Here is a 25,311-nt window from a genome sequence, read left to right on the forward strand (position 1 = left end):
TTTCTCAAAGTCAGCTCAGCCCTTGAACCCTACCTCAATTCTGCCCACGAGTCAAAACTATAACCTCGCCAAGCATGCCTGCAAACGCCGACGCCCGCGATGCTCTGGTCAATCGCCAGCTGCCCGAGATGCAGCTATCCGACGGCTCGGCATCCTCGATGACCGGCCCGCCACCACCCGCGCCTCATTATCTGAATGCCGAGGGGAGAGCCCGTTACCGGTTCGCCGTCGAAGGCAATGCCATACGTAAGTGACGTTACTCACACTCGGGGCTTATGCAATGGTGGGCTGATTCCTGCAGTCACGGGCGGCGCTGGAACTCTGGCGCTAGAAGGCGCTCGCGCTCTTCTCGAACATGGTGCGAGCGGTGTGGCGCTCTTCGACATCAACCCGGCGCACGCCGAAGAGCAGATCCAAAAGTTGCGCGAGGATTTCCCGGACCAGAAGGTCGTTGCTAAGAAAGTGGACGTCACTGCTCCAGAGAGCATCAATTCTGCTGTGAAGGAGACTGCCGAAGAGCTTGGAAGTGTTGACATTCTTGCATGCTTCGCTGGCGTCGTAGGATGCACCCACGCGCTGGAGATGTCGCCAGACGAATGGCGCCGAGTCATGGACATAAACTCTACCGGTGCTTTCCTCTGCGCGCAAGCTGCTGCCAAGTAGGTCGCAATTGGCCGAAGTTAGATCAATTGCTGACAATACGATAGGCAGATGGTTGAGCAGAAGACTAAGGGTTCAATTGTCTTCATTGCTTGTAGGTCCAAGGGTACAGCTTTTAAGAGCAGAGCTGATTTCGTCGGCAGCCATCTCTGCACACCACGTCAATTTCCCGCAGCCCCAGGTCGCATACAACGTCTCCAAGGCTGCAGTCGTTCATCTGAAGGATTGCCTCGCAGCTGAGTGGGCCCGCTATGGTATTCGTGTGAACACCATCAGCCCAGGCTACATGGACACAATCCTCAACGAAGGACCAGGTCTGGAGAGGGCACGCAACGCGTGGGCCTCCCGCAATCCAATGGGGCGAATGGGAGTTCCTGAGGAGCTTACGGGGCCCCTCATCCTACTAACTTCGAATGCGGGCAGCTACATCAATGGCGCTGATCTCCTTGTGGACGGTGAGTCTGATGGACACGTGGACCCGAATATAACGATGACTGATTGTATCTGCAGGTGGCGCCATGGTTCTTTAGACTGAAAAAGAAGCGACTGCTGATCTAGTGAGCGTCTAGCCCTGGGGCCAGAGGATGGAATGCCATGGGAGGGCTCGGGATTTCAAACGCATGATAGAAGGAGTTTCTTTGATGATAATCCAGCAAAGATGAGGGCCGCAGTCTTCATGCCTGCCAATGCAGGTAGGGAAATTACACCCACAAAAACGTCTTGGCCAACGGCAAGAAGCGTTTATCCATTCATGCCCGCATTATGGCCACCATGGGACCGGATGATCCCGCTTCTGTTGTTGTGTTTACGTTGTTGTTTTGCTGGGGCGAGATCGACCGCCGAAGGGCCGCGGGCCGGCTGCTGGTCTGTGGAACACACGCGATCGGGGCGCTTGGGGGGTAGCTAGGCGCATGCTGGCGAATGTGGAAAGTTTTCGTTCCAGAGCGTAGCGTAGGAAGTGCGACGGTGATTGAATTGACTGGACGCGTGCGGCCGTTGTTGTGAAGATTTATTGACGTAGGGGGGCATCGCGTTGCCGGGGACGGCGCTCGCTTCGTCGCAGGCGTTCGTGGGCCTAGCGCGGCTGCATGCTTGACCACCGCAGACCGCAGCCACAACAAGCTTGCGACTCCAACCTCCTCCGACCCCCCACATAAGGCCAATCGACGACTCCCTCGGCCCGCTCGTTCCACCATCGCTCCGTCCCTCACCTTCGGCACGTCGCCCGACGCCATGTACATCGCCCACTGCTAAGGCGTCTTGACGTGTCGCAGCACCACACGCGTGAGCTGCTTGCTCTGTCATCTTACGTCCGCCGCCCGCCAGCTCGTTTAGTCGAGCTGTCCTCACGCATGGCAGCAGTCTCCGTGCCTCCATCGCCGCGGCCTCTGTCCAACATGACGTCGTCGCGTCGAGTCCCGCTCGCCAGCGTCCCCAATGCCACCAACTCGCCCTGCCGCCCGAACGCGGCAACAGCCACCAAGCGACCGCGTTCCCACGCGAGTGAACAGAGGGACGCCGCGTATGCTGGCCAGCCGCCTGCGAAGAAGCTCTACTTGGGAGAAAATGACGTGGATGCTCGCCGTCAGACCCTTTTGAAAAACGCTGGTCACACCCCGGCGTCTGCCGTGCACAAGAAGTTGGAGGCAGCACGCGACACCAAGTCCAGCCAGAAGCCGGCCGACAGGCCGCAGAAGACCCTTCCGGATAACTACGAGACTATCCGCCAATGGCAGAAGCACTATCGCAAGGTCTTCCCGCAATACGTCTTTTACTTTGAGAATACACCCGCCGATGCACGGGCCAGAGCAACAAAACAAATACTGGCTTTGGGCGCTGTGCGTCACCCACCTTCCTAGTGCTTGTTCCCAGCATACTGACGTTCTTGCATTTTTAGCGTGAGGAGAAGTTCTTCTCAAAGTCGGTTACCCACGTCATCACGACGCGTCAGATTCCCCCCGAGCAGCCCGCGTCGAACTCGACTGATAGTCGGACTTCGACCACTGCCATCATTGCGCAGGATGAAACGGGGCAGCTGCGAACCATTAATCCTTCGCTCCTCGACCGGTCGACCGAGTCGCAAGGTGCACGTACCAGGCTCGCCCTCGAGCTTGCTGCTGCGAGGAAGCCGGGCGTCTCCAATGCACAAGTGCATGTCTCTCACTCCCCGGGCTTATACTTAGTGGCTAACTTGACCCCAGTGTCTTACACGATGCCGAGCCGCGAACGCGGGGTAGCCACAATGGCGACATCCTTGTTAAGGCGAGGGAGATGGGTATGAAGATATGGGCCCTGGAGAAGCTGGAAAGGATCCTGAACACCATGTTCAACACGGATACTGGAGAGCAGCCTCCTGCCTACAACACTCGTGGAAGCACGGCAGTCACTGCTTCCAAATCTCGCGGTGCCGACCTGTCTCAACTCTTGAAAAACGAGAAGGTCAATGGCCCGGCTGACCGCGACCTCGCTGTCTCCACCAAGGACATGGCCCATTTCCGTGGCTACTATGTCTATGTTCACTGCATGAACGAGAAGTACCGCCCCGTTATCATGAGAGATTATCCTAAGGTGTCTGTAAAGGAGGAAGGAAAGTGGCCTCAATTCCGTCTCACCGCTCCTGGAAGGTGCCCATTTGTGGAAGACCCGCAACAATTGAGGAAGTGGCAATTGCAGGAGCAACAAAAGACAACTCAGCAGAAGCCAGATCGGCCCGCTGCACCACCCCGTACACGCTCTGCGTCTGCAGCCTTGGAGGCAGCGAAGCAGCGTGCTCCCAGGCTCGAGCCGAAGCGAACGCTGACTGAGAACAACAGCGTGTCAAGGCGTGGTAGCGTGACGACAGAGGAGTCTACTGATACAATTCTGTCCAAGCCACTTGATCCACCGAAGCTCATCCCTGCCAAGCGCAGGGAACCGGATGGTGTTCCCCCACTCTTTGGCAGTGCTCAAGCTAGCTTGCGTGCAATGCCTCGCTATGCTGGTGGTGAACCTATCGCTTCTGGTGTTCAGCCATCTAACATCACGTCTGCCATCAAGTCTCAAATGATTTCCTCCACGGCTGCTGCCCCCGGTGGTCGTGCTGGAACCAGCAAAGAACTCAACCAGTTAAGCAGGAAGGTCCTGGAGAAGAACAGTGCACCCAACAGCACGACTTCCACGTATATGACAGATATTAGAGCGGCAATCAATGGTGATCGTGGTGCTCCGCCTCGAGCTGCGAAGAGCAAGGCTCAGGCGAATATCACCGGCGTACCCGATCCAGAAGAGGTCGAGAAACAGGGCGGCCGCAGGGTGATTGTCCCCCGTAGGAAGAAGTCGCTCGAGAGAGAACCCAAGCCTGGATATTGCGAAAATTGTCGCGAGAAGTTTGATGACTTTGACACTGTAAGTTTCTATCTCGGAGCAATGATTTCAGGAAGCTAACTAGGGGTACAGCACGTCGTCAGCCGCAAGCATCGCAAGTTTGCGACTACCCAGGAGAACTGGAAGGATCTCGACAGTCTGCTCAGCCAACTGGTTCGACCCTCCTTATGACGCGGCTCTGTACAAAGCCCGACCGATCACGACAAGACGGAGTCACAAGCACCGAGCTCGTCTCGTCCGACGTATGATTGGTCGTCAACCGCGTGCCGTGCAATTCCGTCCGACCAACAGTATTTCCTTTTCGTAACGTGAAAGCCATACAGCTTGGTGTTTGGAAGCTCCCGGTCATTTGGTCCGCTTCCAAATCCCCCGTACGTTTCTGCGTGCCTATTCAAAAATACCCCCAAAAACAACTGTTTTATTCGCCTCTGCGGCGCATTCCACTGCATGACATGGCGCATTTTCTCTTCCAGTTGGCATTCCCCTTTTCTAACCCTCAAACGAAATGACCCACGAAGCTACGGCTCGTGATCACTGTACATGTAGATTCTTCTGGCGGCTACAAAATACCTTGCGTTGATCGACTTTGCTATCACGGATTCTGGGAGGGATGTCTTCTGGGTGGATAGCTGGCGTTGGTACCATGACGATGACGGAGCTGGGACTATTGCTTTTATGCTGGCTTTGTTGCTGGCTGGTGGAAATGAGGAAATGAGGACGGTCGAGAAAACGATCGATTACTAATGTCTGAACCGCATCGGTTTGTGTACATACTTTGGGTATATGAACATAACGGATCCAGACTTTGAACGTACGCTTCATTAGGTGAAATGCAATACCAGCAGTGGTGAAGTGAGACGAGAGTGGATCAGCGAGGATGACGTATGGCAGACAGCAGTAGAGGCTAGCAGCATTTCAGAGGAGTCGTTGCAAAGCGGTCTGGAACCGGCCTGTCTAGACCAGTATGTACATTCCTCAGTTCAGCCTTACCGGACAGATATCGGGTAGATCCGCAGCTGGTCACATTTCTCGAGCAGGGTGGGTGCGCGGAGGATGGCGGGGAGACGGACGCGTGAGTCCGCGCCAACGACGTGCGGCCGGCCACTGCCGAAATCGTGCACCGCAATTCCTCAACCGCGATCACTCACTGTTCAGACACTGCTTTCGGCTGGGGATTCCTTCCTTCCGACCCGGGATACGACTGCTACCCTCACCAGATCTTCCCTTACGCGTTTTCCCCCCGCTCCGTCTGAGGGGCGTCACCAACCAGCGTTCGCGCCCAAACGCCGCACAATCCGCCCAGGCAACGACCTCAAACCCAGCCAGACACGAGCCAAACACGCGCGCGCCATCGCAATCGACGGGGCAAAGGGGGGCTTTCAACCGTTCTTCTAAAAACAGCTACCCTCTCTTTCTCTCTCTCTAATCCAACGTTGCCCCCCAACCATGTCTTCTTCCCCGCCACCGACCCACAGCACCGGCGTCGGTGCCGCCGCCGACTCGCCTGCACCGCAATCCCCAGCCATCCCCGGAGCGGAATCCTCGCCATCCACGCCCGACGTGCGTGCGGACGAGGGTTCGGGCGAGGGAGGGGCGGACCTGCCGATGACGATGCAGGCGTCGGTCATCTTGACGAGCTTGCCTAAGGATGCCAAGAGCGCGCTGGAGGGCGCGGGGGAGGTGGGTGTTGAGAAGGGTGAGTGGGTTGCTGTTTTTGTTTCGGTTCTTGTGTTTCTTGAGAGCGGTGCTTTTCTTCGTCATGAGCGCTGTCTACATGTTGTGCTGTTTTCTTCGCGAGCGGCATTGCGACTGTGGCGGTGGAGCATTCCCGCTGTCTATCGCCGGCATTACCCCTCATTCCCTCGCCTCTTTTTTTTCTGCTGATTTCTTCCTATCTCTGTTCATTCCATACTTGCCTTATAGTTGCTATCCTGGTAACTGACACGGCTTTTGCCCCGCAGTCAAGATTCGCTTCCGCGCCGTCGGATCTGCGCCTGGTCTCACTCAACCGGTCAGAAAGCTATCATCGACCGCGCGCTTTGAGTCGGTAGTGCGGTTCTTGCGGAAGCAGCTCCGTGTTCAAGACCACGAAAGCGTATTCTGCTATGTCAACAGCGTGTTCGCGCCTGGTTTGGATGAAGGAATTGGGAACTTGTGGAGGGTGAGTACACCGCAACTCCTCCTTGCCCCTTGCGACGATACGTCATGATTCCCAAGAAATACTCTAACGATCATGGTTCTGTAGTGCTTCAAAACGAAAGACGAACTTGTGGTCGCGTATTCGATAACACCGGCATTTGGTTGAAGGAGCAACAGGAGGTTCAGGTAAGCTGGGAATTCCTTCGTTTTTCTAAATTCCTTACGTCTGACAACAGCTAAACATCTTCAGACAACGCCTTACGCACGCAATGCTAGGGATATAAGAGACAACGACGTCGCCAGAGAGGTAGCGACAGGGTATATCAAACAGCAGCAGACAAAGCGCACATGACCACCCATAATCAATATCATCCTCACGCAGCCTTCGCATTCCCTTCCACCTTCTCCGCGATCAATCGCTCGAATTCGGCGACCTCCTCCTTAGCGATCGGGTACGTGTGCTCAGGGGCAGGGTAAGCACGCGACTTGACCTCGTTCTTGTACTCGGTAATGGCGCGCATGCTCTCTTCCCACACGCTACCGTACTTCTTCACGAACTTGGGAATGAAGCGGCCGGGCGGGAAGTTACCCAGCATGTCGACCTGGACGAGAACCTGACCGGAACAGCCGTTGCCGGCGCCAATGCCGATGGTCGGGATGCTCAATTGTTTCGTCACCAGTGCCGCGATCTCGGCAGGCACGGCTTCCACCACCGTGGCGAAGGCACCGGCCTCCTGGACCGCAAGGGCGTCTTGCAGCAGCTTGAGGGCCCCGGCCGTGGACTTGCCTTGCACACGGAAGCCGCCGAGAGCGTTCTGGCGTTGGGGCGTCAATCCGATGTGAGCGAGGACGGGGATGCCGGCGCGAGTGATCTTGGCAATTGTGGGTGCCATCTCGATGCCACCCTCAAGCTTGATGCCCTGCATACGACCCTCCTTGACCATGCGAATGGCAGTCTCAAGGGCTTGCTCAGGGGCGATTTCATAAGAACCCATAGGCAAATCGGCGACCTGAGTTGGACAATGTCAGTACTTATTCATGATATATCCAAGACCGTGGGGCAGCATACGGTGAAAGCAGACTTCGTTGCGCGCGCGACAGAGCGACAGTGCACCAGCATGTCCTCAACCGTGACCTCGCTTGTGTCCTCCATACCCATGGCAACCATGGCAAGACTGTCTCCAACAAGGACGACGTCTACGCCGGCATGATCCGCGAGGTGTGCAGAGGGGAAGTCGTAGGCGGTGAGCATGGTGATAGGCTCATTCTTACGGTGTAGTGCCTGTAGGGTGTTGATGGTGACCTTCTTGCGCTGCGCCGCCGCCGGCGTGCCCATGGGCGAATGCGAGCTATGGCGCGCCTGCATAAGTGGTAGCAGCAGAGCGCGTTCAGCGGCGACAGGCGACATGCGCGAAAGGCCACGCGCAAAGGGGAGCAGGCGGGACATGGCGGCACGCGACATTTCAAACCGGATCGCAGTTCAAATCACGTATCTGAGATGGATTTTGATGGAGAAGGATTGAAAAAGACGGTTCTGATGGATTTGCGACCGGCGGGTTGAAGCAGGAGAGCCATTGTGGGCCGCGCGCGCAAGGTTTTATAAGGGCTGGGTTCGTGATGTTTTCTGCTGCGCAGGCCAGAGTACGTTGGAGTTGTGCCCGTGAGCCCTATCCCTCGGCCCGGCCGGAGCCTCTCACTATCGCTCAACCAATGCGGCAAGCTCAGCTTCGGAGACCGGTCTTTGTCTGTCAGGCTGAGGTGAGCAGGTTTGTACCACGGTGCCGAGGCTGCTAGGGCTGCCCGCTGCCGGTCGCGGGCGGGGCGTGCATCTTTGTATAGTGTTTGTGGGTGTTGTTTCGAAAATGCACCTTGAGGGCTGCCCCTCGATCGCTCGACACCGTGCGGCGTCGATGAGGTGCTTGCTCCTCCACGGCTTATCGATACGGCCTCCTTGAGTCATGCCCCAAAGCCAACCTCCATGTGCAACGTCAGCCAGCACAAGCTTGGAAGGCGGCTACGCATGGACAGGTCAAAGAAGAAGCACTGCATTGTCTGCTTGCACCAATGCGGCACCTCCCGCGCTGCAGCAGGACGAAGCGGGCGACTCTCTGCGCACCCAACTCCCCACTCGGCCGGGCTCGCACGCCTCATGACTTGGCCTCACACGGCCCGGCCGGCGTGACTGCCGCCCGCGCGCCAATGACGAGACCGACCTGCTGGCCGCTGCCCACCTGGCGCATCTCCCCGACCTCATCACTCACTCTCAAACCTCTCCGCCTTCCTGCTTTCCAACTTCGCAGATCCAACGGCTGCTGTCTCCCCGCCGCCCCTCGCCATCACCAACCCGCTAGTCGAACCACCTCTCACGCCTCGCTCAAAGCGTCGCCCCCCCTCCGCCGACCGCACCATCTACCTCCGGTTCCCGCCGTCCCATTGTCTGCGGCGCTACCACAACGGCCTTCGTCCCCCCTCCCGGAACGCCACCAGTAGTATCGGCCCGGCTACCACTCTACACTCGACTGTTTTCCGTCCGCCTTTGCCGCAACTGCTTCAACACCCCGATCCCGCCGCGAGTGCCTGAGTGCCTGCCCCACGAATACTTCTCTACGCATACGAACACCGAAGACTCGCCACAATGAGCAGCCCTAAGAGGAGAATCGAGACGGATGTATGTCATCCTTATACTCCGGTTGTGTGTTGCTTGAAATGGAAGGAAGACTAGGGGCTAACGGAGCACTTCCGGCGCGGCGAATACAGGTCATGAAGTACGTGATGGACAGCCGATGAAGGATGTCAGTGACAAAGGGGACAGCTGCTAACACGTCGGCAGGATGTATGTGCAATCGCCTCCAAGGCGTCGCTGGACCCTACTGATGCGCGCGCAGGCTGATGAGCGACTATGAGGTCACTCTAGTCAATGATAACAGTGAGTACACCTGTACTTTGGCTCCTGTTTCACGTTGTTTGGTGCTAACGTATCCTACAGTGTTCGTTCCCACGATCCGGAGAAGCTCAACGCAATGCGCAACAGGCTGACGGAATCGCAGGCAAGAGTTCTATGTGCGGTTCAAGGGACCGGAAGAGAGTATGGAACACCTATATAGACTACTCGCGCTGCTATACCCCGCTGTGAGCCCGACTTGGTTAACGTTTCCTGTTCGCTACCTGCAGCTCCCTTCGCCGGCGGCCTATGGAAGATCCACGTCGAGCTGCCCGACCAGTACCCATACAAGAGCCCCAGCATTGGCTTTGTGAACCGCATCTTCCACCCCAACATCGACGAACTGTAAGATTGGTTTCCTGCCCGCATGCGGCAGTCCCCACGCTACGAGGCGCACGTTTGCTGAAACAGGCCGCGCTTCACAGGTCCGGCTCCGTTTGCTTGGACGTCATCAACCAAACATGGTCGCCCATGTACGACATGATCAACATCTTCGAGGTCTTCCTCCCCCAGCTCCTGCGCTACCCGAACCCCACCGATCCGCTAAATGGCGAGGCGGCTGCTCTGCTTATGCGCGAGCCCAAGAGCTACGATGCTAAAGTAAAAGGTACGTATATCACTTTTCTACTCCCCTGGTTCTGGTATTTCAGAGAAGGCGAAGGACACGACACCTAATTCGCGCGCAGAATACGTAAGCAAGTACGCCTCGAAAGAAGCCGCCGACGACGCCGACGAGGACAGCGATGAGGAGGAGGAAATGAGCTCGGTGGGCAGCTATGAATCAGGCGACGATGATGAGCCGGCTGGCAACATGGAGGAAATCTGATCGCGCTCTTATTTCTTGCGCCACCTTACTGGTTCTTTCCCACGCCTTCCTCTCACGCAAGTCGATTAATATTTCCCACTCCCCCTGCATAAGCGAGCATCATCACCATCACGGATTCGGTTCTTCCCCTCCCCATTTTTCTCCCTCCTCTCCTTCTGAGCTTCTACGGGAAGTTTGCTTGACTAAATTGGGTACTTTGGCGCAACAAGGGGTGTGGTTTCCGGTTTGATGGGCTTCTTCATCACTGCTTTGTTCGTTTCTTGGAGATACATACGAGTCAGAGGCACGGGGAGCGTTGCTGTTTCCCGTGCTTTGCCAGTATTGTTGCTTGCAATTTTGTTTGTTTTTCCACTGCAACTTTGCCAACAAAAGCTGAGCGAACGCTGGAGGATGGCAGGCGTGTGGCCCGCCGTGTTTTTGTTTCTGGAGGTGTGCACAGTGTTGCGGTAGGACAAACGGGGGATTTTTCCAGATATAGGCGCAATAGGGGCGCTTTTGGAGTTGAGGAAGTGTGTGCGCGAGGCACCACCGGTGGAGATATGGAACGAGGGTTTGGAAGAAGAGGGAAAAGTGGAGGGTGGGTTGTAGTAAAGCATACAGCCGGAGAGGAGAGCGACTGGGAGAATTTTAACAAGTTTCCCCCCCTAAACTTTTGTTTCTGGACGTGTCGAGAGGTTTCGTTGATGGTGCCGCAGTTGCGCCTCCTGCTCAACTCAACCCTCAGAGCAGGGCTCGAAACTCGGCTGGACATGGGGCGGCTGTAACTGACTCTTTCTCACCTGATAACCAAAGCAGTCAATGGCTGGCAGCCGTTTTCAGTCTCCGATCTTACCCGATAGCGAGGACCATCCCGGAACAAAGAGACCCAGCGGCAACTGGCGCTGCTTTCGTTTCTGTTGACGATAATGCTGTGTGCTTCGATACTTCAAGGGTTAAGGCGCTACAATTGTGGTGAATGCAGGTCACCTAAGAGGCAACTGCGTGCTGGACAAGGGAGTTATACATGGGTTTTTGTTGAGAGAAGGAAGGAGAAAAAAGAGAACGAGATTTTCGATACCAGTCGGGGTATGCTTGAAAATATTGAAAGGAAAAGAAAGAATGTTAATATGAGTAGACGTATGCGTTTAAAGAAGAGAAGGGAGTCTGGGTATTTAAGATAAGTTCTCCGGCAGTCACCATAACCTAGAGTGATTCAGGAAAAGCGTTGAACAGGAAGGTAAATGGAGGCTGCTGTCCCCTTCGATGTTATTGATCGCGAACTTATATACCCGTTTTTCCAAAGCTTATCAACGTTAAAACCGGTTGAGTAAATACGTTCTAAATTGGTTGAAGGGCTGGAAAGGGGTCTTTAGCCAGTGTGGAATAGCAGAACTGTTGTGGCACTAAGCCCTAGCAATTATTATAATACCAGAGTTCTTCAATTCCATTATAACAAGCAATTGAAAATACGTAACAGCTTGATTAAAAGACTGGGACAAAATCCCGAACTATCAATGGCTTCCGCCCGCCAATTTTCCACTCCTCCGATACCAGCGGCCCTGGCCAAGGGAAGGCATCCTGCGTTTCATCGAATCGGTACCAATAACAATTTTAGCGGAAATGGACGACAGATGGCCTCCGACGCGGACATCTGTTCTGAATTTGGTGCCCAGACGTAGGAGCCGTACGTCATGGGTCTCAAGTGTTTTGAGGTGTTGAGTATTGGAAGCGAGCATGAGCATCCCCAACCAAAAATATTTCCCTTTACGACCCCACTCAAAATCGCCATTCACAAGGACAGAGTGACTTCGCGATTGAATGCACATTCGATTATGCCTCCTCTACATTTGAGATCTCTGAATGGCTCCGCGGTGGCGTGTGGATCGAGTGTTTCTTTAATACTTCGGAAGTCATCCCAGGACTTGTGTGCCCAAACTAAAACTAAGATCTCGGATAATTCCTTCTGGCTATATCGGTGACTGAAACCTTCAATTGCTTTCTTCATGCCTTAAGATACTGGGTGAAGCTTTAAAGAAGCCTAATTTGCCATCTCGGCTCCGGGTGAATATCTTGTTCCAGTTCCCGAAGACATTGCAGTGTTTGGGCCTGCTAACTCCTGGAACCGACTTTTCATAGCGAATTTGCTAGTTTTTCGAGCTCAAAATTGCTGAAATCTGTCCGGTGTTGATAAAATGCATTTATCAACAAATAAAAACAATATTCATCTGCAAAAAAATTAGCCTGGCTTGAGAATCCTGGAATCTCTGGATTATTCACCTGTGAAGTTTTCGAAACAGAGATCTTGCCATAGGTTGAGACCTTGGCTTGTGGGAAAATTCTGGAGAGAATACAGCCCATTCGTGTGAATATTGAAGAAGTCGGCGTAAACTGTGAAAGTTCTCCTGGGAAACGGCTAAATCTGGTCAGACTGCTTGCAATGGAGAACCAGAAACATCAAAATCCGCGATGCGTACCGTCATACTGGAAGGTGTGGTATCCTTCGAACGTTTGAGCTATCAAGTTCACCACGGCGGGCGTCTTGAAACTCAAGAAAATTGACACAATGACACTGGGTTCCTTCATCAAAAGCTTGTCGAATCTGTATAATCCCTTAGATGGACTCAAAACCCAAGCATGAGTTTGCTTCTTACCGTTGAAGTAGAATATCACCATGATCAGTCCTCCAAACCGGTGCTGGAGTCACGGCAAGCCGATGTTGGGGTCCTAGAGCCGTTGACCTCTCCGCTATCCAGATTCCAAAGTCACAGCATCATCTGAAGCGCAGGTCTCAGGTCTGTCTCTGCCTACCTTACATATTAGCAAAAGCCACGTATTACACTGATTGATTCAGGAGTCTTACCTTCCGAGCGATTGGATTACAGAATCAGACTCCTTTGAGGAGGCTTGGAAACAATGTCCGTGAGGATACATGACGCTTTAAAAGATATCAACGTAGGCCTGACAATGACCAGAATGATAAGCACTCGATACACATGATTGGGCCTGATTCTCAATTAGTACATAAGTATCAAGAGCGAGGTACATATACGTACTTCAAGGCGAAATCAACAGCACACTTGCAGCCAGTCATTGATACCGATTGACGCTCATGGGCGACCTCCCTCTTGCGTGATCTCAAGAAGTCTACTCATGATCCTTAAATGACTTCTCGGTCGCAATGTTCATCTCCAGAGGCGTTCTAGGAATAAGGAACGTCCTTATTTCATCAATTATCTCCTCCGTTCTCGCGGTTTGCCGTTGAATCCGTTCTAGCGAGGAGCTAATGGAGTATCAGTATCTATCAGAGGTCTAAGCAGACATGACTCACTCTTGGGTAAGCAAAAGGAGAAGATTTAGCTGGCCCTCGTGGTAATGTAGCTGGAGCGTGTCAGTCATAAATATCACGCCGTGCAGATATCCTCATACCTTGGCACGGAGATCGTTGATACTGTGGAGCTCTTTCGCGTATCTGAGCTTGTCCCATTGGATTTTGAAGTATCCTCGTTGGGACTGAGCATTCCGAGGCCTTTTGAGTATCTTGTACTTGTTGGATAACTCCTCGATCTGGTTCAAAGTTTCCCCCGTCTGGCTAAGAACCTTGTTGAAGAGGTCCAGCCTTCCCTGTCCGGACTGGTTGATAGCGGAGTCGGGGTTGATCTTTTCCTCTTTGAGAATGTCAAGGATGCCTTTTAAGCTGTTCAGTTCGTTCCCCAAGGCTTTCAGCTCTGCTGGGGCATGGCGCGACACCTGATACACGTTCCGATATAGCTTCCAGCAGAGCTCTCCGACGGCAATCACGTCACCGACTGCTACGCCAAACGACATGGCTTGAACGGAGCTCCAAGGTAGACAAGTGTTGTGGTAGGGGAGATATGTGTACTTCGCTGGAGTTGTTGAGGCTGCAGCCTGATCATACTCTGAGGTGAGGCGCAGCCTCGGGGGCGCAGCCAGCATGTCAAATCCCTCCAATTGGGCAAGTTAAGCGCCACACCTGGCCCCCATGTCTCTCAGGTTACGCAAGGAATCACATGCTTTCAGCTTCGCATGTAGGCGAATATTGTTTCTGGAAGGAGGAAACCGGAGAGGCCGTCTTGGTGTTCCAAGGGGGGTTTTCAGCTATCTGCACACTGCGGGATGGGCGGGCTCTCACCAGGAACCGCAGTCAAGATTTTCATGCGCTACGAATACTAATCCTGTGGCTGTGTTTCAATTTGTAGGATAGCTGCCGGTAATCCATCTGTGCAGAAGTGATGATCCGTTTTCTTCTACTACTATACTCCGAGATCATCAAGAGTTCGCCGGTTGGGCCGAAGGGATCTATGTATCCTTCTATACGTTGCATATTGTTGAGATACGTGAAATTGCGGGATTTTTGTATAGGACAAATATTAGTAACCCGATAGAAGATATGCGACAAATGTATATTAAATTTGGCAACACACCAGACATCCGGAGATGCAAAGAAGTCTTCGATTACTAGAGCTACCGGGGGGACTGCAAATTGGATGGATGGGAAAATGGTAGAGTTGTAAATGGCCTTGGAATCAATAGGTGTAGAAATGTCAAATGAACAGATTTTCACTGACTAGAGATGGAGTATGGTTGCCAAAGTTTGTGACACCAAATACAACGCGGGTCGGTCTTTCCATATTCCCCACAAATTGTAACTTCTCAGAAGCCCGATCTCGAGAGTATTCTTCTTCCGGTACGCTGTTTTATCTCTATTCGAGATGGAGGCATGAGCGTCTGCATACAGTAATTACCGGCCCCAAGGAATAGTGGTGACATAATAGACCAAGGCTTAGTTGCGGTATGGTTGTATGTACAGTCTCTTGTCATGAATGTTCCAACTCCATCTACCGATTGTGCTTTGCAATAGCCCATATCGTAGCGCTAAAATTCATAAAATCGACAATATACGCAAGGTATTGCTGGACAAACAGCACTATCGATCGTTGTGCAATCTTTGCCCAAAAGTTCCGGGCGTGTTTGTGCTTCGGTTCTGCTTAGGTATGTACCTCGAGAGGAAATTTGCCTGTTAGCAATTATTGAGACAGGATTCACGGAAAGACTCAAATTGCTTAAAATCAATTATTGTCAAGAAGGATCTCACTTTCTATGCAATCGACACCAAAAGAGTCGGCTTCTGCGATGTGCTCAATGTACACGGAGGCGGAGTGCGTATCAGTGAGGATGAGACGGCAAGTCACTCTATCCATTTCATCATAGGCTCATGTTTATGATAGGGGTCCACGTTTCAGCATGTTGTGAATGTAAGGAGTACTCGTGAGGAGCGGTCGATCGCAAGGCTGAAATCATGACTGAAGCCCATGCGTATGCAAAGCTTCATGGGTTTAAGGCAACGGGGGATGCTTGCCGCTCGCCAAAATTGAAAATAAGTTGGGGGCCGTTTAATTGAACCAATTGCGGACTTACCCAGTGTCGTGAAGGGCGTCTCGCCATGCACGCTGCTTACGCCAAGATTTTATGTAGGCAAGCGGCGCAGCAAGGCACCGAAAGCTGAGCGCGAACACCTGCCCCCTGGCCCCTTAGTTTCAGTCAATAAATCACATGCTTTCAGCCTTGCTTCTGAACCAATGAAGGCAACGAAGAATATGATCGCGGAGGATAAGGGGTAGAAAATCTCAAAATGCCTATCAACGTGAACCCTTCGACATTCCTTGGCAGCTATCGCTGTTAGCTGAGTCATTGACATGCCACTGGCAGTCCTAGTCGCAGCAGTCCTTAGTGGTGCACTTGTCCTGGCGCTCGTCGTAGGAGTTGGGAAGGCTAGCTCCAGAATAGTCAGAGGCATGTTTAGATGAGCAGCTTACCGGCTGGGTTACGCAGTGCGGCTTGAAACGTCAGTTCCCCAGGTAAGTCTCGTCATGCTGATATAAAGATAAGGCGTTTTTCTCCGTGTTTCAGATGAACTACTGCTCGGCGTCAAAACATCTAAGAAAGGGCATCACATGGGGTCGGTGAGAAGCTGTGCCGCAAATCGGGTTTATTGGTTTGAGTCGCGAACGAGGCAATAAGGCAGACGGAAAAATATGCTGGGGCGGGGAATTGTATCACTTTGTTGCATAGGTGCATGAAGACGATAACGACAGTGCCCATGTGTGGCCTTGCGCTTTCTCTTCAAGCGCCGTCAAGGATACCACGAGATACTCCGTATAGGCGCATAGGCAAGCATACCCAGGCGACGGATGTGCGGGCCCAAATCCTTCGGCTTCTGCTGCAAGGCATATGAGGGAAGCAGTGGGTGTGGGTCATGGCGGGCTGCCAAGGCCCTATGCGTGATTGCCTGGGTAGAATTCGTCTAAAGTGCCGCAGTGCTGGGGTGCGGGGGCCCGACCACGAAAAAGCAAAGGTGTGTCAATAGCGCCTTGGACGAGAGACGTTGGAACAAGATATTCGCAAGCCAATGGGGGAGCAAGTTAGTGGCAACGGGTGTCCGTTCTTCCCGCGCGAAATCACGCTCGCTTGCCCGAAACCCCCCCGGCGTCCGCAAGCCAACGGTGATCGACATCATGCTCCAGGGAGGAGGAGGCGGCGGTCGCGTCCCCTGGTGCACATCTGACAGGGCCTACACAGGCCTGAAAATGAAGGACAGGGCGCTGGAGGCATCATGATTGGACAGAAGCACGAACCGGGCAGAAACGAGGACCAAGTAGGTCTGCAGGCCATCCAGTCCTGACGCGCAATGTGTTAACGAACATGTGGCGAACCTCCTGGGTGGTGATGCAGCAGCCAGGTCGTCTCATTGGCTCCTGCATGATAGCAAAGGAATATGCCGCCGTATTCGAGAAACATGTCTCTGAAACAGAAGGGTCGCACAGCGTCGGCGAAGGCTTTTGGGCGTAGTCACTGCCCCTCTTTGTTGTTGATGCAGACCTCAGGGACAGTCTTGAAACCTACCCTGGCTCTTGCAGTATGCAGTTCACGGACCTGCGTCATTTTGGGGTGGAGACGAAGGGTTCGAGAAAACGTGCCATGATCGTCGAGCGCGTGGCCTGCGAATAAAGTAAATTTGGAAAAGCATGGAGATGTGGAGACGTGATGGAAGCGGCAGCACGAGGCTTTGCAGGGGCGTATGACGCGTGGAACGAGGACAGTGACCGGTGGTCCGGGGAATGGGAAAAGGAGCAATAGAGCCAATAATAGGATTGGCACCGTGGTTCGCGGGGAGCATTTGCTGGAACTGTCAAATGACACTGCCGTGGGAAACCCCGCCATTGATCATCGGCGGCCATTCCGGACATAAGGGAGCCCCCAAATATTTCCGGCGGCATTCCAGAAGGAAAAAAGAAAGCAAACGCTGCCGGTCTACCTGGTGCAGGGCTCGTATCGGGGCGCGAATGAAACAGAGTCTCGCGTGACGAAGGATGGTGAGCGACCGACATAAGCGACGCGTGGTAGCCGGGCGGAGTGCGTATGAGGTTCCCGGGCTCCTGGGCCCAGCACATGGCAGCCTCAGGGCGGCTGATCCACCTGCTCGTTTAGGGGCTCGGTGGTGAAGGACCGAAGGGCTCTGGTGGCAGGAGGAGCGGAGTTCCGCCGGCGGAGAGCGACCGTGATCCCTAGATCGGCCGTGGACTCGGCGCCACCAGATGAGATGATTTCACTCAGCCCTGCGGCGGGCGGAGTGGAAGGTGGGCCCTTGGCAGGCGGTCGTTTGGAGGCAGCGAGATGCGGCACAGCTGGTGGGACGGTGCGGCTCCTGCAGGTGAGTGGCGTCGCCGGGCTGCAGCGCGACGGTTTGGTGCTGGCGGATCGGCGGGCGTTGCTTCTGGAAGAGTGGAAGGCGTGGAGATTGGCCAGCACGGACTGAGGTGAGAGGCACGCCTGGCTGACGCTCGGCTCGGGCGGGAGCAGCTGTTTCAGGGCCACGCGCGGAGAGCTTGTCGCTGGCTGCTGGTGCTTGGGGCGGGCGGGCTTAGGCGTGGGTGCGGCGAGCGAATCTTCACGCGGCGTCTCGCCCTTATTGCGCGCTGCAGATCCGCAGTCGCGCGCGATCGGAGATATACACGCGCAGGGCAGCGCTGCTGGAGCGGCGCCGCGGCTGCGACCATCGCGCGCTGGCCAGAGCTGGGGCCCCCTGCATCTGCCTCCGTGCCTCCTAAAGAGCGCCCTCTCTACAACACTAGGGCCGTCTTTTGGCCATACGCCTTCCGCCCTCCTGCAGGCCACCGCGCCCGTTTCACTCTCGCACCCAGCCCTCACCCTACAAACGTCGCGCCTCCCGCTCTCGCCCGCTGCCGACCCATCGCTCGCTCCCTCGCGCCTCTACGCAGCGACGACGACGACGCACCCCAGGGCCCTCGCCCGCCGCTGATGCAACACACACCCCGACGCGGATGATTCCCTCGCCAACGCCGTCTCAATGGGCAATTCGAGCGGGAAGCCGGTAGTCTTTACCGACGAAGGTATGAGGCCGCGAAGTCGCTCCCACCGCCAGTCCTGCTGACCCCGGCCAGTCAACCTCAACCACTTTCGCCTGCTTCGAGTCGTCGGCAAGGGCGCCTTCGGCAAGGTCCGCATTGTCGAGCGCAAGGACACCGGCTTGACGTTTGCGTTGAAGTACATACGCAAAGATGAAGGTTGGCCAATCCCTCGACTCGCGCTAGACACCACCCCATGCTGACGCTGACGCCGTGTAACAGTTGTGCGGTCTGAGAGCGTGCGCAACATCATTCGAGAGCGCCGCATGCTGGAGCATCTCAACCACCCCTTCCTCTGCAACCTGAGATACAGCTTCCAGGACATCGAGTACCTGTGCGTCCCACCGCCCCCCGCTCCACCCACCACCCGTGCTGACCCCCTCCCTCGCAGGTACATCGTAGTAGATTTAATGAATGGCGGCGACCTGCGTTTCCACATCTCGCGCAAAACCTTCACCGAGGACGCCGTTCGCTTCTGGATCGCCGAGCTCGGCTGTGCTCTCCGCTACATCCACCGCCAGGGCATCGTGCACAGAGACGTCAAGCCCGACAATGTGTTGCTTGACGGCGAAGGACATGTGCACTTGGCCGACTTTGTAAGACGCTGCCCCGCCATGATCGTGTGGTCCTTGTGCGCTGACTTTATGCAGAACGTCGCGTCCGATTTCACCCCCGCAAAACCGCTAACGAGCAAGTCGGGTACCCTGGCCTACCTCGCCCCGGAAGTTTATGAGGGCAAGGGTTATTCGTGCGAGGTTGACTGGTGGTCTTTGGGTGTGCTCTTCTACGAGTGCATATACAACAAGGTACGCATTCTTTGGGCACTGGGCGCCTCTTGAAAATTGCTAAGTCTCTGAAGCGACCGTTTGAAGCTCGGTCGCACGACGAACTCTCGCAGAAGATCCAGAAGGCCGAAGTCCCTTACCCCGTTACCAGCCCGCCCGTCTCTATGCCCTGCCTACACGCTATCAGCTCGCTGCTCGAAAAGGATAGATCGAAGAGAATCGGGGCTATCAGTTTCGAGTCGTTCACGGATAACCCCTTCTTCCGCCCCCTGGACTTCGAGGCCCTCGAGGCCAAGGAAATCGAACCCGTCTTCACCCCGTCGAGCGACAAGACGAACTTCGACGCGACATATGATTTGGAGGAATTGTTGTTGGAGGAGGCGCCGCTTGAAGCGCGGGCACGGAGACAAAAGCCTCGTGAGGCTCTGAAGGAAGACGCAACGGAGGCTGAGATCCGTGCTGAGGAGCTGCACAAGATGATTGAAACTCTGTTTGAGCCTTTCAATTACACGACTGTTGCGGCGGAGCGCGCACCGGTTGTCAATCAGGAGGGTGGCACGCCAACTTCTTCTGAAACGCAATCGTCTGAATGGCCACGCCCCAAATCCTCTAGGGCGTGCGATGACGGTCACCAACTGGTGCCCACGACAACCAACCCTGGTCAGCATCCCCGGCACATTACTCAGTCTCGGTCCACGACTCAGTCGCCAAATGGTTCGCCCCCAATTCCAACTGCCAATCTCGCACCGGCCACCGGCCAGCCGGGTCAAGGCCAGGACACGTTTGACCCCACGGCCGATCCCACATTGCCAGTATCTTACAGTAGACCGATCAACCGGCAACGGGGCAGCACGCGCAGCACCAGCATGGGCGGCGGGGTGCAGGTGGTGCTCAACGAAACGGGCAGCTGGTCGGACATGGCCAACCAGAGCTCGTCCATGATCGCACAGAAGCCGGACGTCAACGATCCCAACGCGCAGAAGCCAACGGGCATGCTCGGCTTTTTGAGCCGCAAGAAGGGCAGGGACAGGAGCCCCAAGGCGAAAGAGAAGGGTGTGTTGGGAAAGGAAGGCGCCAGAGTCATCATCAGCCAAGGATGATTGCGTACAGTCTCCTTGATGTTGTCATGATCGCAAAAGTCTTCAGAGATGCGAGCACGAGTTTGGATGTGTCTTCTTCAATTGCTTTTACCTGCAGGGCGTCCAGGCGTAAAATAAATTTTCGTCAGGGTTTGGTCCGCCACGAGCTTTCCTTTTTGTCACGAGGCGGGGTCGTTCGATTTCATACAAAGTGGAGGGCTTCCCCCTTGATGTTGGTTATTGGAGCGCCCTCGTGGGTCCCATTTCTAAACGTTTTGGAGATGCCTCTACCGTCTGTTTTGCATAGTCTCGTTTTCCACTTTCGGGTGTCTATACTCATGTTCAACTAAAGAGGAGGACCGTGAGGATTTTCACTTTTATGTATTCAAACATCGAGTCGACACCGTAAACAACAACAACAACAACAACAACACAAGCACCGGCTCACCACCAACTCATACCCCCACCTTGTCAATCCACCACCGCTCCATAGCATAAACAAAGCTCATACTCAATACGTACGATACCAAATCCAATAAATTGAAAAGATCAGTCGACCCAAGACCAAGCAAAGCTTCTCGGTTGACAGGGATGTTTTTGGTTTGTGATTAACGCCTTCAAGCGCTCCGCCTCTCGCTTCCCCCAGCTCCTGGGCTCGTGTTCTGGGCCATCCGCGCGGGATGTGTCTCGCTTCACTATTTCCGATCCCCCTAGCTCGTCCCCAATCTCCCTTTTCGTCATCCCCGGACCTGCGAGACGAGCAGGAAAAAAAGCAAATCTCCGCTCCGCTGACTTCCCGCTCCGCGCTCTCCCTGTTCGTCGCTTCCCCGCAAGATCCCTGAACCCGAGTGCACATCAGCCTTACCTGTACCACCAGAAGCACGTCACGCCCATCATCACTTTGCTGACACCATTCACAGCAACCCCCGCCACCCCCGGTCGCTTGGCTTCCCGTTTATTCTTCGGTTGATTAAATTTTCTTTCTCTTAGATAAGGGCCCATCGCAAGTGCTTATCGGCGCATGATTGTATGGTACTCGGTGAGCCACGCCATTATTTGTAAACACACACACACAGCCTCTACCAGGTTGAAAGTAAACAAGCGCTGGCGGCTAACGCGTTAAGCCTAACTGACCGAAAGGGTCCACGCAGTTGTACCCGGTGCAACGGGTCCACGCGAAGCGAGCAGGGATTGGAAAAGTGTAAAAAAAAAAGGACATGCCAACAGCCAGTCCGACCTCTGTCTCCCTTCACCACCGGAGCGTAATCTTGCAGGGGAGTTTACTGGGAATAATGCCGGACATTTGCCGTGGGAGGATTTCTTGTCCAATCCCGCGGCGTAAGGGAAGGGTCTAGGTCATGAGGGGGTGGTCCGTGTTAGCTCTGGCTTTTGGCTTTCCATCACTCTCTCTCTCTTTTTTTTTCCTTCACATGGCGCTGCGATGTTTACCAGATGCTACTGCAACCACCTACGTGTTCCACCACGTATATCTGAGATCGATCTCGCATGTGGCTGCTTTTAGTTGTGGAGTAACGGGCCGTTACGCGCGTTGTCGGTGTTCGTTCCATGGTGTTTGTGGATGCAGAGATCAGGTCATCAGCGGGGCCTCCTCAGCCCTCTTTGCCGGCTTTTCCAGGCTGTAGTGCCTATCGTTGTGCGCGGAGAAAGGCCATCAATGGAGATAGAGCCGCTCCAACCTGTGCCAAGGACATATCGGCGAAGTTAATTGCTACTTCGCCGGTGCAATATGTGGAAACCGAGGCACTCAGTAAGCCACCACCATCTTGATTTCTCGCATGACTGATCTCTTGCCACTGTACCAGAGAAGGCGTGTTTGCAAACACCACGGATTTTCCGAGTTGTCTAGTCCTTCTCCTTCGGCACGCCGCCGGCACCTTCTCGCTCTATTCCCTCTCCTAAAAGCCGCAGCTGAATGTTTCGAAAGAGAAAAATTTAAGCCCGCATGCGCGGAGATCTTTTTTTTTTCTTTTTTCTTTTCCGATTTGTGACATGCAGACGCGTGGTAGGTCCGGCGAGCGGATGCGGAGGTGACGCCATGGCGCATCCGCTCCCACCATCTGCCTTGCATGAAATTCTTACCATGTTTGACAATAGCCCCAACCGCCGCAGCCGGCCCATCGGCCGGCTCCGCAAATGGTTAATGGCAAAAGATCGGAGACCGAGAAGCAGCAGCGGCTGAAGGTCGGTGTTCAGTTTACAATGGGCATTCTCTACTAGCATCGCAAGCCTCACGCAAAAGTGATCACCGTGATAGACGGGGAGATCCACGAGACTACCGTATTTCCGCGTACGGGGCTATCCCTCTTCATTCCCTGATCTCCATCTGGGATCGTGAATCTTTTACTTGTGTACATTCTGATTCGCGATCCCCTCTTTTAATCATCGAGGGGCTAATGTCAACCCGTATGCAGGGCGCTGACGGAACTTGTTCCGTAAGCTCCAACCATCCGTCGAAACCATAAATCGTACGTCGATCGCGGCGTGTTTCTGGTAAAGAACGACGTGCGCCCATCCCACGGCCCCGCGTAGCCGAAAAAGGACACAAGCGGCGCCCATGGTTTAGCCCATCCAGCTCTAAGCCACCGCGTGCGTAGGGGAGGGGAGGGGGAGAGCAAAAGGAGGACCGGCACGACCGGTCAGCAGGCAGAAAACGGCGCGACGCGGGTGGAATCCTTTCCGGCTGCTTCGTTCCCGTCATTCCTGCAATATGGCTTTTGAGCTACGTACCACATCATCCATGCTCCCCCCTCCCATCACCCTATTCTGACGCAGATCGCTCATCCCGCGCCAGGCCCCCACGCGAAGGAAGAGGGAGGAACGCGCAAACACCACAGAAAGAGCGGCGAGGACGGCGGGCGGCTCGAAGCCCGGGGGACACGCCACGAGCGCGACCTCGAGACGAACGACTCCCGACATCCGACGAATGGGCTGAGGGAGGAAAAAGAGTGGATGCTTCGGCCGGATGCTCGTAGTAGCTTCGCTATCCATCACCATTCCCCCCAATCCCAATTCCAAGCCGCTGGGTTGTGGATCTTGATTGCCTTTTCCCAGCCGCACGGATCTGTGATGAATTGGGGGGTGGCAGCACATCATCCGGCCGAAACCAACCACCAAAGGTACCGTAAGCGAAGGTAAAAAAAAAAGGGAACCATGAACCGATGACAGCCGCGAGCATGCGAAGGATGACGAAAGGGGATGACGAATTGGTCCTTGCCCCTCTCAACAACAAAGAACAACGTCCCGACTCCTCCACTCCCTTGGTCTCAGAGGGCTGACCACACTCTTTGTTATTGTCTTCGTCAATTCAAAACCACAGCCTGCAGCATCTATACTCTCCTCAACCCAAGAGTTCCCTTCCCCCCCAAGCCACAAACGCTAAGCCACTCGCAACGCTAGCGCCGGCAAGTCCGATGGGTCGGATGGAGCAAAACAGAAAAGGGCAAAGACTGGGTGAAGGACGGTCACGGCCCGAGCAACGTAGACTAGCCTGCTTTTTTTTTTTGCTCTGTCACTACGTGAGTCGCATGAAGTCACACGCTGAGGGAGCTGAGTCGAGGTGGGGGCTAATGAGTAGCTTCACCGTCATTGCGCTCTCCACAAAATTGCTTGTTCTTCATCAGTCTCAGGAGCAAGGCAAAACTTTTAAGCGCGCGGAAGTGATGTGCACTTTTCTGAAAGAATGTGATGTTGGAGTGGCGTCACCGCGAAGGATGGCAGCTGTCCAGTCGTCCAGTCCAGACCCAGGGCCGCGGGAGAGAGGGCGAATTGGAGGACGACGCTAAAGTGATAAGCGCCGGGTCTGACAGGAAAATAAAAAGAAATTTGCCGGGACCTAGACTTCCTCATCTAGGCTAGCAAGAGCGAGATGGGGCGGGCTTTTTTGCTCTGCGTTTACCGGTTGCGGGCATTGCTACGAGGGCTTGGTTTTCTTGTATGCTCTCGTGATATGCGCGGGACGGGAAGGGCGTTTTTCGTGGCTGTGCTGGTGGGGCGAGATTGTGACGAGATAGAGGCTGGGTGATGTCGAGGATGGAGGCAGGGTAGATCCCCGGTGGGAGAATCTCGGTGGGCGAGGAAGGCGCCGTCCTGGCGTGTTCGTTGGAGCCTGTGGCTCAGCTGAACATGCAGGGAAAACAAGTTCATCGAGGTCGGAGTACGAATCCTCATTTGCCATGGAGCTCGATTGGGCGGCTTCCCGTCTATCTGGGAGCGGGCATATTCGGTCAGAGCAATAGGGGGTCAATGAGCCTCGATTGGACTGGAGGCCCTCCCGATGATCTGGGTCGAGTGGTAGCGAGAAGGCAAAGGATGTGTACTGCTCCGCGTGGCTTGACGTTGGCGCTGTAGCTTATCGAGCCTTGTCTGTCCGGAGATGTCGCCAATGAACAGACGAGCAAACGGAGCAGTTTGCTCTCCTCTGCCATCTTGCATGCAGCTCCTTTCCCACCTCTCATTCGTCTAGCGCCCGACAGCCTTGTCTTTCCACGCTGCACATCACCCCCTTTCGCGAATCGCGCGCATCTGCGGCGGCACGTCAGTGTGCTGCAATGACACCAACAGCGATCGCTTCTTTTGCAATTCCGCTCTGCCGTGCTGTCCACCAACAACAACCCCCCACACACCGCAGTGGCGCGTGTGCAACCCATCCCTGCTTGTTCATGCGCAGCACAGGTGTGCGGAGCGGCCTCCGCATGAGGATGGATTGGGCGGGTTGGGATTGGGGAGGGTCCAGTGGAAGTTGCCATTCGGCCCGTCCAGAAGTGTGAGAGAGCAGCGCAGACCGCAGTGACACGACCGTTTGCCGTCTTCCGGGACGAGGCAGCCAGCCCGCGCTCCCGCCTCCCCGCCCTCTCCGCGCCCGCGCGCGGGGGGGCATGCGAAGGAGGGGGGGAGGCGGCGGGCCGGCACATGGGAGGGATCTTGATTGGAACGAGGGCCGCAACGGGACGGTGGTGCATCCGACTGGAGCACGGCAGAGAGGGGGAGGAGGAGGCGGCGAATGCTGTCGTACCGGTAGGCTTGCCTCTGTGCGTCGAAGTGTCGGCAGTGAGGCAAGCACCCGACCCGACCCGGA

General features: G+C 54.9%; 7 protein-coding genes across 7 annotated transcripts; 5 read left to right on the forward strand and 2 right to left on the reverse strand.

Annotated features, from left to right (window-relative positions):
* Nucleotides 1-74: 74 nt before the first annotated feature.
* Nucleotides 75-1,190, forward strand: LTHEOB_8665 (Short-chain dehydrogenase/reductase SDR; the record flags this gene model as incomplete). The annotated part of the gene is made up of 5 exons (XM_035518167.1): nucleotides 75-246; nucleotides 302-659; nucleotides 708-754; nucleotides 804-1,115; nucleotides 1,171-1,190. 5 exons carry the CDS (start codon nucleotides 75-77, stop codon nucleotides 1,188-1,190), a joined length of 909 nt encoding a protein of 302 aa, XP_035369970.1.
* Nucleotides 1,191-2,057: 867 nt separating this feature from the next.
* LTHEOB_8666 (BRCT domain-containing protein) lies at nucleotides 2,058-4,194 on the forward strand (the record flags this gene model as incomplete). Its single annotated transcript, XM_035518168.1, has 5 exons — nucleotides 2,058-2,498; nucleotides 2,558-2,815; nucleotides 2,881-3,284; nucleotides 3,474-4,044; nucleotides 4,096-4,194. The coding sequence occupies 5 exons, from the start codon at nucleotides 2,058-2,060 to the stop codon at nucleotides 4,192-4,194; spliced, it is 1,773 nt and encodes a 590-aa protein (XP_035369971.1).
* A 1,275-nt stretch (nucleotides 4,195-5,469) lies between these two features.
* LTHEOB_8667 (Autophagy-like protein 12) lies at nucleotides 5,470-6,328 on the forward strand (the record flags this gene model as incomplete). Its single annotated transcript, XM_035518169.1, has 3 exons — nucleotides 5,470-5,719; nucleotides 5,985-6,184; nucleotides 6,269-6,328. The coding sequence occupies 3 exons, from the start codon at nucleotides 5,470-5,472 to the stop codon at nucleotides 6,326-6,328; spliced, it is 510 nt and encodes a 169-aa protein (XP_035369972.1).
* A 208-nt stretch (nucleotides 6,329-6,536) lies between these two features.
* On the reverse strand, nucleotides 6,537-7,570 carry LTHEOB_8668 (3-methyl-2-oxobutanoate hydroxymethyltransferase; the record flags this gene model as incomplete). The annotated part of the gene is made up of 2 exons (XM_035518170.1): nucleotides 6,537-7,172; nucleotides 7,232-7,570. The coding sequence occupies 2 exons, from the start codon at nucleotides 7,568-7,570 to the stop codon at nucleotides 6,537-6,539; spliced, it is 975 nt and encodes a 324-aa protein (XP_035369973.1).
* A 1,227-nt stretch (nucleotides 7,571-8,797) lies between these two features.
* Nucleotides 8,798-9,929, forward strand: LTHEOB_8669 (Ubiquitin-conjugating enzyme h; the record flags this gene model as incomplete). The annotated part of the gene is made up of 7 exons (XM_035518171.1): nucleotides 8,798-8,830; nucleotides 8,920-8,927; nucleotides 9,048-9,088; nucleotides 9,210-9,227; nucleotides 9,334-9,448; nucleotides 9,529-9,710; nucleotides 9,790-9,929. 7 exons carry the CDS (start codon nucleotides 8,798-8,800, stop codon nucleotides 9,927-9,929), a joined length of 537 nt encoding a protein of 178 aa, XP_035369974.1.
* Nucleotides 9,930-13,052: 3,123 nt separating this feature from the next.
* On the reverse strand, nucleotides 13,053-13,733 carry LTHEOB_8670 (uncharacterized protein; the record flags this gene model as incomplete). The annotated part of the gene is made up of 3 exons (XM_035518173.1): nucleotides 13,053-13,188; nucleotides 13,237-13,286; nucleotides 13,335-13,733. The coding sequence occupies 3 exons, from the start codon at nucleotides 13,731-13,733 to the stop codon at nucleotides 13,053-13,055; spliced, it is 585 nt and encodes a 194-aa protein (XP_035369975.1).
* Nucleotides 13,734-18,294: 4,561 nt separating this feature from the next.
* Nucleotides 18,295-20,237, forward strand: LTHEOB_8671 (Protein kinase protein; the record flags this gene model as incomplete). The annotated part of the gene is made up of 6 exons (XM_035518174.1): nucleotides 18,295-18,337; nucleotides 18,389-18,511; nucleotides 18,575-18,686; nucleotides 18,744-18,948; nucleotides 19,003-19,158; nucleotides 19,212-20,237. The coding sequence occupies 6 exons, from the start codon at nucleotides 18,295-18,297 to the stop codon at nucleotides 20,235-20,237; spliced, it is 1,665 nt and encodes a 554-aa protein (XP_035369976.1).
* Nucleotides 20,238-25,311: the final 5,074 nt, after the last annotated feature.

This window comes from Lasiodiplodia theobromae (assembly GCF_012971845.1).
Source record: "Lasiodiplodia theobromae strain AM2As chromosome Unknown scaffold_28, whole genome shotgun sequence".
In the NCBI taxonomy this organism is placed as follows: Eukaryota; Fungi; Ascomycota; class Dothideomycetes; order Botryosphaeriales; family Botryosphaeriaceae; genus Lasiodiplodia; species Lasiodiplodia theobromae.